At 34.8% G+C, this 21,238-nt stretch overlaps 1 protein-coding gene across 1 annotated transcript in view; it reads right to left on the bottom strand.

The window, feature by feature from the left end:
- LOC136150936 (uncharacterized) overlaps positions 1 to 21,238 on the bottom strand; it is a 51,766-nt gene that overhangs the window by 17,516 nt on the left and 13,012 nt on the right. Inside the window, exons 5-6 of the mRNA XM_065911826.1 lie at positions 5,085 to 5,172; positions 3,956 to 4,027 (exon numbers count right to left, since the gene is read on the bottom strand). Coding sequence (XP_065767898.1) covers positions 3,956 to 4,027; positions 5,085 to 5,172 — 160 coding nt within the window. The remainder of the gene's footprint in view (positions 1 to 3,955; positions 4,028 to 5,084; positions 5,173 to 21,238) is intronic.

Here is a 21,238-nt window from a genome sequence, read left to right as displayed (position 1 = left end):
AAAAATTACATTTGGACTGCAAATGCAATCAGCTCGTTCAGTTTTCAAGTCCTCCCCACCTACTTTAACAATTCTTTATCTGGGCTAAAAGGACACAAGCAAACACATTCCTATAAAGTTAAGACAAATAAGAAAACAAAACGAAATGACTCAGAATTTTACACTTAGAAGAAATCAAAGACCATTAAGTCCTCCATCTTTTATCTACAAATGACGAAAGTGAAACTTAGAGAGGTAAAGTGACTTGTCCAAAGTCATGGAACTGCCAGAGGGGACTTAAGGTGAAGGCTCTGACTTCCTGCATGGGGCTCTCTTCATTGGCCCATCTTCATTCAGTTCCATTCACTGAAGAGTGCCAATTTACTTGGGCATCCTCAGATTGTTTTTTTAAAAATTGGAGACTGTTATTACTGATTTCCTTTTAGAATTTTTCAAACTAGACTTTATTATAATATATTCAAATGTAAGAGTGGTGTGTCACTCCACTGACCCCCAGAACTGGTTCTGGTTATATGAGAGTCTAGGTGAGGGTTCTGCTTTCTTCTGTGCTCCACTTCATGCTTTTTAACATTAAATCAAACAAAAATGTTGACCATCCCATAGATAGGAGGATGAAGATTTTACTAAAGCCTCTGAACAACTAAATATTATTGAACCAATTGATTATCAAGCATTCATTCATCCCTTCAGCATTTATTCAATTTCTGTTGAATCAGTGGGGATACAACAAGGAATGAGATATAATTTCTGACCTCAAATGGTTCATAGTATAGTGGATAGTACAATAAAGCAAACTGATAAGACCATGGGGTTATATTTGATCTTTGGGGTAAGCATTGGATATCATGAAAGCACTCACTATGTACCAGTGTCTAAGTAGATCACATGTATTAGCTCAACTAATATTTCCGTGTGTCTGATAGATTGGTATTATTATTCTCCTCATCATGCACATTATACAATTGAAATCCAAAGAGATTAAGTAAATTTCTCAATAGTTATATAGTTACCAAATCAGGGTTTAAAAGTTCTAAGATGTCTGAAAAAAAAAAAAATCCAAGCTCACCCCCATGCAATCAAAGTAACTGTGTTTACTATTACATCTCTCACAAGATTCTGCAATATACTGGTGTACATCTACCATTTTTCTATTAGATTCTTAGCCACTAGAGAAAGGAATCATGTTTCATGTATCTGGGACTTACCTACTCTATCTAGTTTCATGTTTTGGAAAAAACTGCTTTAGAAACAAGTTAAGGAGTAAATGACCATTCTCTTTATAAACTTATAATTAAGAAAATAAATGAATAATATAAATATAAAGAATCAGACAAACACACTGGGCCAAATTTGCAAATTCATTTTGTAATAGAAAAAAGTAGGCTCTTATCATAATGCAAGATGATCTCAATGCTCAAAGAATAATCCTGTTCTATTGTTAAATCAAATAGGGACGTCTAATTAGCTAAGCACAGATTTTTCTTTCTTTTTTCCTCCCCCAGAAACCCATTCAATTTTTAAAATATTCAAAATTCCTAAACGAAACAATTTTAATCATCTATCTGTAAGTTGGTAGCATTATAGGAAATTGACAGCCTGGAATCAGAGTTAAACACCCTTTTAATTCTTCTTGCTCCTAATTTGTATCATTAACATATCTTAGTCTGTCAAAGTAATCAAAGCCATCAGTGGGGGAGAAAAGGTGACTTGTATGTATGACTATCATGTATTTATTAATATGATTATTTAAATCATTTAGTTGACAAGAACGTGTTTGTAATGAGTATAGTTGCTGACCATGTATATATTAGCATCTTTGCATCATGGCCAAGGTCCCATCTGCAAGTAAGCAAGTTGTAACTAGTATCACGGAGTGAGAACACCGCTCTGAGTAGTGTGTGTTCTTGCATTCTGAGGACATACCCATGTGGCCTTTGTGTAAAACATAAGCAAGCTAACAAAATCAAATTAAAGCTTCCAGGATAGCATCTCTTACTTCATTATTTTCTAAATAGAATAATGTGAGACCTTGTAGGCATTTTATTTAGAATGAAAAGCCGTTTCACCCTGAGCGTGCACACATGATGCACCTTAAATGTTGACATGAAATGTACTTAATAAGTGTCTTTCTCAGCTGTTACCTTCCAGGGGCTACAGTGTGGAGCTGAGGACGAGGCTTTCTTTGTATAACACGGAGTGGGGGGCTAGAGACACTTCCCCACCTTACTCTCGCCCCTGCTTCTTGTGGCGTGTGTGTGGCTTTATGCCACCACTGCAAATCTGATATACAGACTGAGTTTGACCAGTGTCGGTTACTAAAGTTATAAGAACAGTTTAAAGAAACTAACATTTTCTTTCGGATCTTTAGCATGGACTACTTTTTCTTGTTTTTCCTGTCCATTGCCTGATTTCCAGCAACAGAAAAATATACATATGCATGCATATGTGTATAAACTATACCTATGAAAATATGAATATATAGTTATATTCATAGATGAGAAACACACACTTACCCACTTAGAATTCCCTAGGAGGAAAAGCCTAACTTAATAGAATGCAGTGTTTTATTTTTAGTTTTGAGAAAGTATTCATTAAGGGTAAAACAGGAAAGACGATCAAAGCACATGAAAGAGAAACTGTATTCTTTGTACTTTGCTTGTTGTCTTGACTGAAATTTAGTCCTCTTCACCTCTTGCCCCACTGGATTCACTAACCTCCAATTTTCTTCTCCCTATTGTGCTAAACTCAGAAATGTGCCCAGAAACTAAAGAATAAGGTTGCTTGTGACTTGTATATGTTTGGAATAGGGAATTACCATAGCTAAGTTTTCTCAGATACTTTTGAATTATTTTTTTCCCTCAAGGAAAGGGAATCTTTCCTTTTCTTGTTTCTTTTCTCCTCCTGCTTTCATTGTCAATTTAGAAACTGCCTGAAACAGTCACTGTGAAAACTCTGGGTGGCAGCCCCTCTCCCTTCCAGCCACCAACACAGGCGTGGACTGTCATCGTGGGGACTTTAGCTGCATCACATCGTATCATTTCCCTGCCTTTGCTTACTGCACTGGAACTCTGAATTCTGCCAACGCCCAGTGGTTCAGTGGGGACAGGGAGGTGCAGAGTGGCAGAAATAACAGGTTTTTCTAAAAGCATGTGTCGCAGAGCAAAACATGAGATTTCCTAGGTCAGCCAAAACATGAAAACTGAAAGTGAAAAACGTCCTGTTCAGTGATTCAGTCAATGGGATCAAATTAAAAAAAAATCCCAACAACTGTTTTCAGTAATCTCACCCTTGATTTTCTGAGTGCAGATATGTATCTTGTGATCCAGTATCTTTTTCTCCTTTCCACATCTAGTTCCGTGTACCGTCATCATTTATTTATACGAGTTTCCTGTCATCAAAGCATCTGTAAGGGCTAGCTAGCATCTGGAGTCTTCTGCCATACTCTTGTTACGTCCCTTTTACTCTCTAAACGCCCCTTCCCCACCCCTTTAAAGACAAGGGTTTGCATTACGCGACTCCGAAAAACACCCAGGATAGCCTGCCCGCTGGGACTCGGCGGTGCCCCAGCACAGGGCTCAGGCATCAGCTCCTTTCTAAAGTCCTGAACACTGCTGCATGGAAAAATAAAGACTTTTTTCTTCTCTCAATTTTTAAAGATTAAAAATGACAATGCAAGACATTCAGAAAGCAATTAAATAGCAACGTCTAACACTATATCTATTAATATATTTTAAGTAAGGAAAAAAGAAAAAAAAAAAGAATTCCCCTAATACAACTTTGTAAATCAACTAAACTTCAATTAAAAAAAATTCCCATATAGTGTATCTGATATGAGATATTTAATTACAATAGCTGAAAACATTTAAAGGTCCAGAGATTCTATTAGGACGAAGTAGGTACTTTAGGTATCATCAAACATTGTACATAAATGGGAGCTAAATATCTTTATATGTACCTCTGTATCCAGTGTTTTTCTTTTTTTTTTTTTCAGTGTTTTTCTTACTGTTGATGTTATGCCACTAATAGCCTAAAAATAAAAGTAAACAAACAGAAAAGCAAATAAATAAATAAATTCAAAAAAGCAAAGTCATGTTTTCTAGCCAAATAAATTCACCACAAAGAGCTCCATGTCTCATAAAATTTATAAATTTAAGCACCAACATCCCTAAAAGAGTTAATAGGAGAAATATTTCTCCAGTGTTAGTTGCTGCAAAATTAAATAAGACAAATGAGTTAAAAAGTTATAGTCTCCAAAATCATGGATAGCAGTCAGAAAAGGAAGGTAAGAATTTATTATCCAAGTAATTATCAAAACAATAAGAATTCATTAATAATTTTTTTTCTTTTAACAAATACTTATTGAGTATCTTCTATGTTTTAGATTTTGGTGCGGGTCCTGGAGATTTCAGCGGTGCACACACCAGAAGGGCTGAGCTCCGGGGACATTCTCCCGACACGTCAAGCCGCAGTCTCTAAGTTAGAAGGTGAGGCAATAATTTCTTACACTTTATTAAATTGCCTAGTACCTTACCTTGTCAGCAGAGGTGCTCACATTCTGGTTTAAAAATAATTGCTAAAGTCTCTGACAAGGAGATGCATGCTTGTAAAAGGCAGCATGCTTGCATGTAAAATGATCAGCCAAAAGATTATTTTTAAATACACAGTTATAAAGAAAAACTGTATTGAAGTCTGTTATTGTAATATTATTTATAGCGTGCAGCATTTTGATGGCAAATTTCTAGAGTCATTAATACTTTGCTTATTCCCCTGACTACAACTGAACTTAAATATTTATAATAATATACACAGAAATTCTAGCATCTTACTTTTACCAGAAATTCAATATTGAAGATTTTGTATATAAAGTGGAAGATCTTGCCCATGTGACTCATGCATTGTGCCTGTGACTTTAATGCCTTTAACAAGACAGCCTAATGGCCCATTATTGTTTTAACATGCCACCTTAAAATAACCTTTATGCGAATTTTCTGACATATTTTATCTTAGCCTCCATTTATTTCATTTATATTGACCCCGGTCCCTTTAAAATAGCTGGTTTTTGAGAAACATTGGAGTAAGCATACCATTTCTGCAAAGACTTTGGATTCTTCCAGTAATTCCACATTGATGCTGGTTAGTTTTATGGGTAGCAATCTGCTCTTCTTTTGGAATCTGTCAAGATCAGAAAAATACACATTAATCATTTACTATAGGAGCCTGTACTGCTCCAAATGTCCCCTATTTCAAGATGACAATTGGACACTTATCAGGAATTACCCATGTCCTCACAAGTGAGGAGCTAGTTATGCAGTGCTAACCGTGAACTGTATCTTCTCATCAAATGCTGTTCTTAGTGACCCCAGGATGGACTTCTACAGGTTCTCATGGCAGTACAGGGCTGTCATATAAAATGTACTTTGTTTATGATATACTATAGGGACTCTTTCACTTCCAGACTAAGTTTAAACCCAGACTAAGTTCCAAAGGAGCAGTGCAGCTTTTCAAGATCCCTTGGGTCATGAGCCGGGCCACCTGCCAAAGACCTCTTCAGACTGAAAGTGAGCCTGGTAGTGGCGGAGGCTGGGAAAATCATGATTCTAAACTGGACAAATAATGTTGTGGGAATTCAGCGACAGACTGATTTGGTTTATCCCTCAAAGATGTGAAAACACCTCTGTGACTGTTTGATATTGTGTGAAGATGCATCCCATGAATCATTAGCAATTATTTCTAGAATAATTTTCACCAACTGAACGTCTTTACATTGCCGCTACCTTTGAGACTCTTATCTTCTGTTCCATCCTAACCTAGGTTCATAGCCATTTAATTTCTCATGCTTTCTCTAGCAGATATCATTATCAGTCAGGGGGTAACCCTTCCACATTGCTCTTGGAAATGCAAAACACAGAGTCAGCTATTTAGAATGCAAATACTGCTTTTCTAAAATATACCATAAGTGAATCACTCTTATCATACAAGCCTAGCAAAACACTCCAAAGAAATACATATATCATTTCTTATTCCTGGATCATTCTGTCTCTTCAAAGTACACAATTTTCTGTTCTTCAAACTGGGCCTCATTTTATCCCCAAGATTACTAGGTTATACATAGTGTGACTTGTATCCACATATCCAGATTTATGTTTCAGTTTGAAAGAGAGAGAAAAGGAACAAAGACTTAACACATCTATTTACTTCACACCTATTTTCAGATTTCATTCAAATCTATTTCATTCTATTCAACATCAAGAGTTTCAAACCGGAAAGTAAAGATTAAACATGTAGTAAAAGATAAATTATAACATGGATAAAAGATAAATTACAAGTGTCAAATGGAAATATTAAATGAAAAAATTCCAAACACATGAACATTTTTGTAATGTGAATTCAAGTTTGTCAAATATGCACATAAATAAAGTGTGAGAGGTAAAAGAAATAAAGGTTATGAAAGACATTAGAACTTTGGGTCTTTGCAAATTCCTTTGGATGTTTGTTGTTCAGTTGCTCAGCTGTGTCCAACTCTTTGCAATCCTATGGACTGCAGCATGCCAGACTTCTCTGTCCTTCACCATTTCCTGGAATTTGCTCAAACTCATGTCCATTGAGTTGGTGATGCCATCCAACCATTTTGTCCTCTGTCATCCCTTTCTCCTCCTGCCTTCAATCTTTCCCAGCATCAGGTTCTTTTCCAATGAGTCGGCTCTTTGTATCAATTGGCCAAAGTATTGGGGCTTCAGCTTAAACATCAGTCCTCCCAGTGATTATTCAGGATTGATTCTCTTTAGGGCTTCCCTTGTGACTCAGCTGGTAAGGAATCTACCTGCCATGAGGAAGATCTGGGTTCCATCACTGGGTTGGGAAGATCCCCTGGAGAAGGGAAAGGCTACCCACTCCAGTATTCTGGCCTGGAGAATTCCATGGACTGTATAGTCCATGGGATCACAAAGAGTTGGACACGACTGAGCGACTTTCACTTCACTCCTTTAGGACTGACTGGTTTGATCTCCTTGCAGTCCAAGAGACTCTCAAGAGTCTTCTCCAACACCACAGTTCAAAAGCATCGATTCTTCAGTGCTCAGCCTTCTTTATGGTCCAACTCTCACATCCATTTATGACTACTGAAAAGTCATCCTTTTATTACTGATAAGGAGAATCAGAGTAGTTGAAATGTTGTTCCCAGTGAATACATGTAATTTCAACACATACTAGGATCTTAAAAATTTTGTTGAATAAATGAAGGAGTGATTAAATAACAAGTAGTGAGAGAGTTCAGGGATTATTGTTTTCTGGATTTTATGAGAAATTATATTAGAACATGAATGAAATAAATTTGAAAAAATAGACAAAAGAGGAGGGTGCTGTATTGACATGTGAAGTTGAGAGTAAAGAAGTCATCTTTAGCAAGGAAAATAGGAGAGCATTTTTTAAAAGATCATGTAAATAATGTATTTAAAGTGATATTCAGGGAAGATTAATTTGTTAAAATAAGAAAATAAATTAGTACAATTTTTCTATTAAATAATTTGATAAGACATATCTAATCCCTTTCATTTGAATGCCAGTATTTGCCTGGCAATCCAAATTTATAAATTTATCTTAAGGAGATGATTGGACATATAAAAGAGTGTATGATTACAGATACTCATTTTAGTATTGTTTTTAATGATTAAAGACAAAAATGGAACAAACTGAATAGCTTCCAACAGGTTAAATAAACTCATCCATAAAATGTGTAACTAGTTTATTAAATTTGGAAAAGTGCTCTTACTATATTTATTGAAGAAAAAACAAATTATGGAAATGAATCATTATATAGTCTAGATAGTAAAACTATAAAAATTTCTAGGTTTTGATTTTTCTGATTTTTTCATAAATGGTACATGTGAATTTTTATGGTATTCAATTATTCCTTGTTTTGAACTGAATCTGCATTTTATCATGTCTCACTTAACTATCTATTGATCCATCTATCTGTCTACCTATCATCTATCTGTTGGCTCCAGTTAAGAAGCACTTGTCTGTAAATACAAATTGCTCTTTCTTTTTTCAACAGGGCTGCTCATTTACCTCCACTCTGATTACTTATCCACTATAAATAATTTAGATAAATCAGTATTATTTATCTATCAAGGTGCTGTTAAAACCATCCATGATCTCTCAGGCCAGAAATGATTTCTTTCTTCTCAAGGACCTTTGATCGTGGGAGAATCTGATGTCTGCATCAGTAACACAGAAGTTACTCTGTTAATCAACCCCAACCTTTATCTCCTCTAGTTCAAAGTAACCGAATTTGGCTTCCTGAATCTCAGCTCTTCATCTTTAAAATGGGGCCACTAAGTGCTAATTTACCGGATTGGTGTATAGATAATATATTTAGAGCACCTAGCATACTAACATGGTTAATGGGCTTCAGGCATGTGAGTACTTCCTTCAGGCTGTGTATTTGATGGATCTCTAACTGTACTGAATAGTGTTTAAGGGTAAATGAATTTGAACCTTTTTGTACCTGGTAGTGTGATGCAGCCATATGTATTTATCAGTTGTTCAGTAAATATCTGTTGACAGTGTGAATATAAATTCACCATAGTGGAATTTTGAAACAATTTTAATATCCTTTTAGGAGACATACATTGAGTGGAGTATTTCCAAAAATGTACATTCTTTCCAGATATCTTTATGTCTCTAAAATGACAGAAAAAAAAATTTGCTAATGCTATGGGAAACATTAGGCAGTAATCTTGGCAAAGTGTCCCTTCGTGATTTTATAGTTGGTCGGTCACCTCCTCAATTGGTCAAGCCAACGCTGAGAACCACAGGAGAGGCAGGAACAAGGATCATTAAAACGTCACAGAAGACAGTGATATTTTAATGACCCTATACATTTTATCCAAATTATGAAAAAGCTTACTTTTTTAAGAAATGAGATTCCTTAAAAGAGAGTTTTTCTTATTGATGAAATGAATGAGTCAGTTTTGCTAATTGGCTAAAAATTGCTTTCTTGGGCAAGCTAAGGTTGTTGGGGAAACTACTGTGGGTTTTTTTTGTTGTTGTTGTTATGTTCAGATATTTCCTTAAGGCAAGAAAGCAGGAAAGAAAGCAAAGAAACAAAAAAATCCCTGAAAAGCAGAAAAATGATATGTCTCCTGACTTTTCTATTAATTACACAACAGAAAGATACATTTCAGATCAAAGCAGATATCTGTAATCTTGTAAATTTATGTTTTTTAAATTGAGATTCAACACAATTTGATATTCTGATCACCACAAGATAAAAAATATTGCTACTGTTTTTAGGCATTTCCTTGGCATAATTACAGACATTTACCTGGATAAAATGGGCTGAATATCAGCTTTAGAGAACAAAACATGCTCTGTTGAAATGAATATATTTGAGGGGGGAAAAAAAAACAAAACTTTGCTCAAATCACTTGAGAAACCAACTACAAACTAAATTGGAAAATAATTGCAAGGCCTGTCTTCCACATTTAATCAGGTGGCAGCTACTGGACTTTCAGTTAACAAACTATAAATAAATTCTGTAAGATTATTAGTAATTGCAACATCACATTTCACAAAACAGGCTAAAAATAATAGTAATGTGTAAATCTCCTTGTCAAGAGGCCCTTGGTGCCGAGACATTTATTTTGCATTGTTTCCTAACCAAAAGAAAAAAAACAATCAAACCCCAAACAGATCAGTAGAACTGTCACCGAGTCATCGGTGGTTTTAAGCCTGCTCCCTCCCGGCAGACGCAGTGCCCACTGTGCTTCTGGTTGTGCACTCCTGCTTGCCTCAGGAGCAGTGGAATGGTATTTGCTGGCAGTTGTAGGAATCCAAGCAGGGTCTGACTCAGTGTCACAGAGGCCAATGTATGGTGCACTCCCTAGGTAAGAAGTGCCAACAAAATGTTCTTGATTCACAATGGACAGATTATCAAACTGAAACAGGACGACAGAAGCTGTGTAGGAGGAGGGGGGAGAGGAAATGAGGAGTAGAAGAAGGAAATAAGTGGCAGATGTAAATTTTTTTGTGATTAGTACTGGGTATGATAAAGCACTAATGATTGGAATGATTTACTCATCTTTTTAAAAAAAGACAATGTTTAAAGACCCATCTCTGGCTAGGTGAAGAAATGCTACGTTGAATTTTGGAGTAAGGAAAATGTCATTATTTTCATCTTTCTTTTTCTCTCCCCCTGCCCTTCCCTCCTCCTCAATGTCTTTCCTTCCTTCCATTCTCTTTTTTCAAAGTATATAGTCACTCAAATCAGTTCCGGCTAAATCTTTTTTAAAGGAAGACGGTGTTTCCTTGTGCGTGTGTGCGTGCGTGTGTGTGTGTGTGTGTGTGTGTGTGTGTGTGTAGGGTTACAATTAAAGTAATATTTTCTAAACTGTGACTTTGCCAATTTTAAATCCACCCTTCTCTTGAAGGTTTTCAATTTTGCCATGAATTTATATAATTCTTTACCTAAGTAAAATAATTTGAATTTTCAAAACTTACAGGTTATAATAGTTTTTCATGTCTTACTAAGATATTAAAATATTTTCATATGCAAGCAAGAAAAAAATGATGACTACATTAACTCTTTCTTGAAATAACTTTGTTCAGTGGAAACGGCACAAATTTAGCCTTTGACAATGGGAGGAAAAAAAATAGTTCACCCTTATTTTATGAAAGCAAAGTCTTGTTACAACAGATCATTTGTAAAAGAGCAAAATTCAAATCTCTAATATAAAGTCTGCAAGAATTGTTTTGTGTTTCTTGGGTCTGGATTACATAAATCTAAATTATAAAATTATTTGATGCATAAAACATTTAGCAAGTTGTTGTGCTTTAGAAAGAAATCACTTAAACTAGTGCTATTTTCAAAGACCCTTCCAGTCTACAACATATCAAGGATGTGAAAATGACTTTATATGTTAGAAAATTGGCCTTTAACGAGAAAAAATATTAGACAATTCTAAGTGCAAAGCTATTAACTGGCTGATTTCTGATCCCTGACACAGGATGTCATCCTCAACCTGGTGCCTGGCTGCTCAACATCCTGTGGGAACCACGGGCTTCGGAAGCTTTCTCTTTACAAATAACAATCAGTTCAGATAGAGGAGACACAAGGAGAGCCAGTTAAATCTTTCACATCATTACCAGCCTCATTGTTTTGCAAATTAGTAGCATAACGCAGAACACGTGCACGTGCATGAATCCTCCACTTAAGGTTTCTGAATGCTAGGGATTTCAAATACGTGAATCCTGTTGATTAGCGGTAAATGAATAAGGCACATGACAAATCATTACCTTTACCAGCTAAGTGGCTAGTTTAAATGAAAGATTACAGGTTACCGTTTGAATTCATCAAGGTTTGTCCATCTAAAATGATCCTTTTCCCCTCTTCATATGTCAGACCATCATTATCATGAAGTCTGTCACATCTGATCACTAGCTCACTTGAACAGCTCAAAATAGCATTTTGAAAATATCCTATTTATAGTAGAGATATGTAGACTAATCCAAAACACTATCTGCTTTAACATGTTAGCCCTCTCTTGGCAAGAACTTCTTCTTGGGAAACTGTTCTGAAATGATCAAGTCCTGAAGCTGAATGCTGGAACAATGGGATAAAAAGTGATTTATCTGTGTTTTAACTAGCTGTTTTTCCCCCTTCATAATTTACTTTTACAAATGTGATTATTCATTTTCTTCAGTAGGCGACTAAATTGGTCATATTTCACTTATAGGTATTTAATATTCATTTTCTTGTAATGATTTTTCAGTACTATTTTCCACAAATGTCAAAATCCTGAGTTGTTTATTTGAATGCTGAGTTATTGCTCTAATAATGAGAAGCTCTAATTATAGAGTGCAGTGAACTAGGCAGTAGAGAGCTTGCATCTCAAATGTTACTATGAATATCAAGACATATGAAGAGTCCTAGTAACTTCTTTAAAACACATTTCCTGCTTTCTGGTTGTATGGATATGGACGGTTGCCTTATTTTTAAAAGGTTGCTGTAAAAAAACAAACAAACAGCAACAACAAAAAGTCTTATCCTGTTTGTACTCTCTTTTCAAAACAGGTTTCATCTCAGTTTAAACGCGAACTCACCTGAAGCTCCCTGCCCCGTAGTGACTGAAGTTACCGAAGCACTTTCTCACTCAACCCCAATAGCAGCAGAGAAAGCAGGCTGGCACTCGCAGGCGCCCTCAGTTGCTCTTGTGGGCACCTCGCTTTCGACACTTTGTTTGTTATGCATATCCGAGCGATATTAGTTACAGGGAGCGCAGAAGGAAAGAGGCCGTTTTCCCCCCCTACGCCCCATCTGCTGTGGAACACTCAGGGTTTCCGCCACAGGTTTAGAACAACCTCATGTCCTTGGAGCGCAGAGTCTGATCGCCCGCAGTAACAGTGCGAACCTTCCTCCCACTCCGCAACCCACAGCCCTATTTTAAGGCTGCCTTCTGAGAACAGCCTTCACCGTGATGCTGTCGGAACACAAGCTACCATGTTCAACGGCAGTGGCGTGAGGCTGCTTAATCCTGGGGAGCCGACCGTGATTAAATAGCTCCATTAAATAGCTCCTCTTCAGAGCAGTATAGAGACAAGAAAGTTTCACATTCATGGCTTGGGATGTCCTCACTATCCTTCCAAAGGTAAACGACCCCAAATTAACTCTTACCAAAGTAAGAACTAATTTTATAAAAATTTTCACTTAAAGTATTTAAAGAAGAAGAAAGAGTCGTGTCCGACTCTTTGCAGCTCCATGGACTGTAGCCTACCAGGCTCCTCTGTCCATGGGATTTTCCAGGCAAGAGCACTGAATTGGGTTGCCATTTCCTTCTCCAGGGGATCTTCCCGACCCAGGGATCAAACCCTGGTCTCCCACACTGCAGGTGGACGCTTTACCATCTGAGCCCCCAGGGAAGCCCAAAGTATTTAAAGTTTTCACTAAATAGTTCTGATTTTTTAAACCAAAATAAATGTAATTTTATATCACTTTTTGACTTACTGACTCATCCATGACCTCAATAGTCAGAAATTACACATAAGGGATAAAAATCACTTGTTGTACATATACCTAAGAAACACTGTTGAGAAAGTAGCTGATTGATGGAGCTGAATTAAAACTCAAGTTGTCCCTCTGTCTCTCTCCCCCTTGAAAAGCACAAAGGATTTAAACATAGTGTGGTATGGAGAAAAATTAAGGCGGCCTCTTAATTTAAGATTAAGAAGTACAAATCCAAAACCTGTAGTGTATTCTTGGCTTAATCAGATAATTTGTTGACACCAAAATTATTTTTAACCCTTTCTCTAGGTTAAAATGGACTTATATTGATTTAAGTATCATTCATTTACTTTAAAAAATACATTTGTTAGCAAGCAACTTTAGGAAAGTTAGGGAAGTTAGCAAGAAAGTTTAGGAAAACAAGATGGATATAGTTTTTAGATCTTAGTATTTGTTTTGTTTTAATACACTATTAGCATCACTCAAGAGTATACACAAATTAAAATGCCTGAAAACACAAGGCATATGACTTCCAATAGCTAATAATGTGCAGTTTATGTTGTTACTAGTAATTCTACTTCAAAATTTAATTAATAATGAAATTTTGAGACAGCAAAATAAGTGAAGTTTCTACATATAACATTGTTCACAAACAATTTTTTAAATATGAAACTTGAAATTAATGATTGAAACATCATAAGCAAGAATTAGTACATGGCACCCCCTACTGATTTCGTTGCAAGACAAAGACTTGAAAAGAATGGGGATGAGGATGCTTCCTTGATTCTGTTGCACATAATATCAGCTTATTTAAGTATTCATGGGAAAGAAAGCACACAATTTTTCCATAAGCTAAACTGATATTAAAATCTTAAGTTTTGAAGACAGAAATAAAATTATAATTATTTTATATTTTGAATGCAACTCTTATTTGAAAATAAACCCTCTTGATAGCTAAATTGTATGCCTCCACTTAAGCTTCTTAAATCTTATTTTTTCATAACAAATTCTTCATAGATAGTCCCCTATAATTAACTTATTATAATTAATGTTGTTAACTGAAGGGTATGCTTATTATCCTTCACTGGATTTGCTTACATCCCTCCACTGTTCAGTACCTTTGAATAGTAGTAACTGGTTGGTACTTTCTTTATGCCACCCTGAAATATGAGTAGAATTCTCTCCTGTAGCTGTGTCTGTAAAGAATATTCAAGTTCTAACCTCAAAGGTTTATTGAAATACTGTTAATTACAAGGGGGTAATGAGAATTCACCAATGGAACCCATCTTAATTAAACAAAAATCAGTTTATGTTAATATAGCAGTTAATTATATATGCCAAAATAACTTGAAAACCTTTCTTTTGTGTTTACAGAGAGCCTAAGTTCATATGAAATAAATGAAAGTCTTAATTGTGGAGAATTAAATGAAGAAATAAATAGGTATCTATATGAACATCAGTGGTGGTCTTATCATAAAACTTAAAAAAAAAATTAGCAGGAAACTAATGACAATTTTCAATGATGAGTCTCCTTTTATCCAAAGTTAGAGTGGGGATAATATGTATTTCAATGTCATCCATCTTTTTTTTTATCATATCAGTGAGGAATATGGACCAATTCTCAGTAACACTTTGGATACTTAGTGGTTTATGTGTAAACTTATAACCCCAAAGAACTTGTAATGCTAATGGCATTTACCAGGTATTGTTCATAAAGGATGTGAATAATAATAGTCCATCTGCTATATTCCCTTTTCAGCAGAGGAGTCATACAAATTAATGTTGGCCTGGATGTAATCCATTTAGGATGACTCATGAGAGTAATACAAATGATATTTTATTTTTTTTATTCTTTAGCGAGTATTTGTCCACTCTTTATTTTTATACCTTTTTTGTAGTCTTTTAACTCTCCCAAATGCCTTGTGACTATCTGTAAAATATCTAGTGACAGGACCAACATCATCAACAATATTAGACTTATAACAAACTAAGCTTATGCTATGGCAATTAGAGGAAAGATAAAATGATTGAAGATATATCAACTATAAGAAAATTGAAAACTAATAGCAGTCACTGAGTGTATGCTAACTACTTTTGAAATACTATGTCCTACTGATTTTCACAGTATCTCTTTGATACAGATATGTAAATTAATCCCATTTTATAATGGAGGAAACAGTCCTAGAAAAGCATGGAAAACCATTCTGAAGTTACACATCTAGGATGTGTAACTTATGCTCTACATTACTGTGAAAATGGTCTTTTTGTATGGGCTGGTAGAAAGCAAATCTAGATAACGAAGTGGTATAAAATGACAGCATAGTGTGATTAAATGGATTTCATCCATTAATTATTAAAATCACCTATGCACAATACTTTTTTAATATCAGTAAAACAGACACACCAGATACAATTTATGTTAGTTCTTATTTTTCCTCCAATTTTTATGGGGAGAATACCAAGCAAACTCTATTTAATTATATTCTTCTATTTTATGATACATGACAAAATGGAAGACTGAATAATAGATTACAAGTAATAAGAAAAATCATACATCAACATTTCATGAGTAAGAACCATTTCTAAGTCCTAGAAAGATTAGAACATATTCAGGTTTGGGAACTAATTCCTTTTATAGACATCTGGTCCTTTCTTCAGTTTTTTTCTTCTTATAAACATTTTTTCATTGTATTCCATCCTCCCTTTTTGAAAATAAATTTAACTTTCTTTTTTCTTGTTTAATCATCATCTCCTTTCTTTAATTTATTTACTACTAATGTTATCATAGTGTAAATAACTGAAGCAGAGGAGCAAAGATTAGAATACATGAAAATTTGATTCCAAAGTATAAGACTTTGTTTAGATTGTCTAGATGACTTCCTTTTGAGCAATTAAAGATTCCGCTCATTTGTCATTACTAGACAGACATATTGTACAGCAGTAAAAGCAAAGACTACGGGTTCACACAGATTGGAATTTAAATTGTAGTTCAAACACCTACTGGGTATAAACATTTAAACAAGTAATTCTTGTGTTCTCAGTTCAAATGTACATTGGATCTAATGATACCTGTGATATCTATGCTTATTCTTATGCATTAAAGATAATTTACATATTTCATTCAACTTAAAAAAATGTACTGATGATAACTATTGTTGTTGCTCAGTTGCTAAGTCATGGCCAACTCCTTGCAACCCTATGGACTGCAGCCTGCCAGACTCCCCTGATCTTCACTATCTACCAGAGTTTGCTCAAATTCATGTCCATTGGGTCAACGGTGCTATGTAACTAGCTCATGCTCTGCCACCCCCTTTTCGTTTGGCTTTCAATCTTTCTCAGCATCAGGGTCTATTCCAATGAGTTGGCTCTTCACATCAGGTGGCCAAAGCATCAGAGCTTCAGCATCAGTCCTTCCAGTGAATATTCAGAACTGATTTCCTTTAGGATGGACTGGTTGGATCTCCTTGCAATCCAAGGGACTCTCAGGAGTCTTCTACAGCACTGCAACTCAAAAGCATCAATTCTTTGGCACTCGGCCTTCTTTATGGTCCACCTCTCACATCCATACATGACTACTGGAAAAACCATAGCTTTGACTATACGGACCTTTGTCGGCAAAGTGATATCTCTGCTTTTCAATCTGCTACCTAGGTTTGTCATAGCTTTTCTTCTAAGGAGCAAGCATCATTTAATCTCAGGTAATATGATCTGGTATTCCCATATCTTTAAGAATTTTCCACAGTTTGTTGTGATCCACATACTCAAAGGCTTTAACATACTCAGTGAAGCCAAAGTAGATGTTTTTCTGGAATTCTCTAGCTTTCTCTATGATCCAACAAATGTTGGCAATTTGATCTTTGATTCCTCTGCCTTTTCTAAATGTAGTTTGTACATCTCCAAGTTTTCTGTTCACATACTGATGAAGCCTAGCTTGAAGGATTTTGAGCATAACTTTGCTAGCATGTGAAATGAGTGCAAATGTATGATAGCTTGAACATTCTTTGGCATTGCCCTTCTTTGGGATTGGAATGAAAATTGACCTTTCCAATACTGTGGCCACTGCTGAGTTTTCCAAATTTGCTGACATATGACTGCAGCACTTCAACAGCCTCATCTTTTAGGATTTTAAATAGCTTAGTTGGAATTCCATCACCTCCACTAGCTTTGTTTGCAGTAGATGTTTACTATACATCAAGTACTTTTCTACTAATGAAATAGAAAATTATCTCACTGCCTGTAGAATTTTATATTTTAAAGAGGAGAAAGAGAAAGTGAATAACTGACATAGCTAATAAATAAGCTATTCTTATATTAGAAAGTTATTTGGGAAAAAAATAAAACAGCTGGATAGAAGACTTAGAAGTGCTGGGTGTGGGACACACTGCAATTGTTAACATGCGGTGTTAGGTAGGGATCATTGAGAAGGTGACAGAATTGAAGAAAGTAAGAAAGATGGCTATGTGGATCTTCCGGAGAAAAGAGTACGGCCAGTGCCTGACTCCATAGAGAAAGTGTCTTGTATTAGAAGAATAGGAAGCAGTGTGGTGTGGGAAAGAGCAGAAGATAACTCCCAGACATTACAGAGGGATATAGCTGATGCAGGGTATTGCCTGCAGACAAACAATCAATAAATGCCACTGCTAACTAGTTAGATAAAAAACTTACCAACAGAAAAAAATGCTGTCCTGTGACAAAAAAAAAAAAAAAAAAAGCATAGCATTGTAAGTATCTGTATAACACTGACTATGCACTGAGCATTGCGCTGATCACTAAAGATTATTCTCTCATGTCTTTGCCATGAAAGCTCTATGTGGACAATGCCATGTCTATAACCACAGTGCAGATGAGAAAGCTAAGGCTCTAATGGGTAAGGTAACTTGTGCAGGACCACACTTGTATTACGTGACAGAACTGTTATCCATTACCATGAGATGACTTCTTTTTGTTTTATGTTAAAGGCATATATCACTTTGCTCCCTCCCAAAACTTTACTTGTCACATTCCTTTGATTTCCATGAGTCCTTTACTTCCTTTTACTTCTCATTTGGGCTCCTTTGAGCTCTGTATCATTATATCCTTTCCATAAAAGGCATTCTGTGTACTGGTTGCAGAAAATTACCTTTTCACCAGCTCTCTCCTGTATTCTTCTCTTTCACTGGATTTAAAGGGACTGGATTTAATTGTCCTCTAGCTATAATTAGCTCATTGTGCAGGGATTTTATTTTAAATGTGGCCAAGCAACAATTTTGTGATTTCATTTCCTAAATCATATATTTTAGGTCTCTTTTTTTATTGCTGGCATTTTATTACTGCTGATGATTCTTACTTGCATTAACAATGGTTTACTCATTCATTGTATTTTGGATAGTTCTTTTTCTCTGAATGATTTTGCTGTTTTAAAAAAATTATTATTAGTCTTTTGTTGAAATTTTTTAATGTTTGCAATATGAAAAAAGCCTTTTAACATGAGAAATAGATATTATTATATTGTGTTCTCAAATGACATAAATACAACATGTATTTTTGTTTTCAAAAATTATCATTATTCCCTATTATCAATTTGATATTTTAAAAATTAATAATCATCCTGTCTGGAGTCACAACTGAACTGGAAGATTTTAAGTCTTAGCACTTACTAGTATGTGTATAGTTAATACAAAAGTCATTAAATTTAAACTTTACCTTCAAAAAATAAATAAATAAACTTACTGTGATAATTAAAAAAAAAAATTCATAATCAAAGGAACACAGGTTCTAATATATTCCTCTAAATGTAGATGGGATTTATTGATCAAAGCATACTATTCCAAAGTTAATGTCTATAAGTCTTAATGTCTCATTATTTTTATATAATTTTCAACATTATGGCTTACTATTTATAGTCCTCTTAATTTCAGTACTCTTGTATCTATATTCTAACAACAACAGAAAACAATTTAAAACTAACTTTAAGAGGATTCAAACTTCAGGAAAATATAAAGATCCAAAACTTTGAAATAATTTACTTATCAGAACTATACAAGTGGTTGTTTGCTTTTGAGGGTATTTAGATAGTTGAATTTTCTACTCTCTATCTGCTTCTTTTAACATGATATGAAATAAGCCCAAGTTTTTATTTCCTTAGGCCAACCCAATATGATTTTTCAGCATACTGAGTGCTATAACCAATGCAGCAGGTTCAGAACCTACAACTTTCAACCCAGGACTTTGTGGTTCCCTCCTTAAGTCAGTATGCAAGACCTCCAAGTGCAAATGAGATTTGCTGCAAACCCTGGTCTCCACTCAATGACTCATGACTCCAGCAGTTAGAATTGGTATCTAGCAATTAAAATAATTGATTAAAACAACTTTCAGGGTTTAAGGAAATTAAGAGTTTACATGATCCAGTCCTTTTATGTTGTAGATCAGAACCTTGGAGTTCTTATAAAAGAAGGAGTTAGTCAAATTTATTTGTGTCCTTAATCTTAAAACAGTTTAAAAATTGCTGTCACATAAATGTGTCAACCAGCAACATTTGTTGAACATTTATCATGTGCAAAGCACTGAAGTATCAATTAAACCATGGAAAATACTCATGATTTAATATTGAAAAATGTGATTTTCAGAAAAATGAATCTCTAAGATGATTTATAGTTCTTAATGACAGAGTACACAAAAAAATCAGAGTACACAAAAGATGTATTCCCTATAATTTTAGGATCTATTAAAACTAAGGGCCATGAGAGTTGAAAAAGCAAAGGCATTATTGAGATGAAACAGTGAAAATTGAAGATCTAAAAATATAACTTAAATGTTCAATCAAATACTTTACCCAAAGGACAGAAATATCTATCATGTTACAAATGAGAAAGAAAAAAAAATGACATGTTGAATAAGGAAGGAAAGAACTTTTCTTAAAAGGACTTCAAATAGTTCATGCTGTTCTAACCTTATAATCCTAATAGAACACTTTACACTTACAGTGTATAGAAACTAAAGCAACCACACAAATAAGCAGCTATGAACAGATTTCTAATTAGTTACATTTTTAAGTGTTAGGAATTTCACCTGACATATTAAAATTATAATTAAATACATCTCATTTAATTTTACTTCCAATATTTCCAAAAACTCAAAAATTATCACCTGTATTTACAGGCTAGAAAGCTGACTCTCATAGGTTAACTGATTATTGAATACTACGGAATTAGTATGTTAGAATGAAAGAAATGTGAACCTTAGCGACCGTGTTTTTCCCACTATGTGAACTTTCTATCTGTCACATCCATAAAAATGTCTGCACAGTAAAAATATGTAGTCAGCTGGTAATGACTTCAACTTAATTTTTAGACAAGTCCTTCAAGAAAGATAGCTAACCTTTTACATTTCCTAAAACAATATCTTGGAAAGAAATGGGTTTGTATTCTTAATTCTCTGACCCACAGTGATTGCAGTCTCCTTTAAAAGCCTTTTGTCTTATAGAAGCAGAAATGTGATCAATGTAGGTTACTGGTCATTCTCCCAAAAGATTAAAAGGGTAGTTCAGAGTTAGGTTACACAATTAACTGCTAAAATAAAACTTTCTTCACTGTGATACAAAATATGTGTCTGGCGTGAAAGCAAAATGGAAAAAAAGAAAAAGACACAATCTGTGTTAGAAATCAAATACATTTTAGATTGTATTTGACTCAAATGATTTTTTTTCTTGTACAACACGGTGCTGTCTTTTTTGGATCTCTTTCAATTTGAGAATATTGTGACTTGTATGTATTATTCTTCATAAAAGTCAAAGGTCCTTATTTCTTAATATCTAAATTAATATTTTTATTTGTTCAATTATTGAGTTTTATATAACAGTTAATGAATATAAGAAATTGTCCTAGGTTCTAGGAACATAACTGTGAAACAGACTGACATTTCTTGTACTTGAGGAACTTCTGTTTTACTGGCAGATACAGACAAGAAAGTGGTTCAGTATAGCATAGGATAAGGATGGTCAATGGAAATATATGGGATCTATAGTTTCTGGCAAGAAGAATCAAATAACCTGGACTTGGCACACTCAGAATGTTTTTTCAATATCAAAAGTAAATCAACAAGTAGAGCAAAGTTTAGTCAAATAATGAGGAAAGGAAAAACATTATACAGAGTGAAGACAATAGAGGAAGTCAAAGAACTTGATGACTAAAGAGATATGGGAGTGGCAGAGGAGGGATTCAAGCAACTGGGAGAATAGTAATGCCTTTCAGTGTAAAAAAG

The sequence above is a fragment of the Muntiacus reevesi genome, chromosome 19 (genome assembly GCF_963930625.1).
Source record: "Muntiacus reevesi chromosome 19, mMunRee1.1, whole genome shotgun sequence".
Lineage (NCBI taxonomy): Eukaryota > Metazoa > Chordata > Mammalia > Artiodactyla > Cervidae > Muntiacus > Muntiacus reevesi.
Note: the sequence above shows the minus strand (reverse complement) of the source record. Positions and strands in the feature narration are given on the sequence as shown.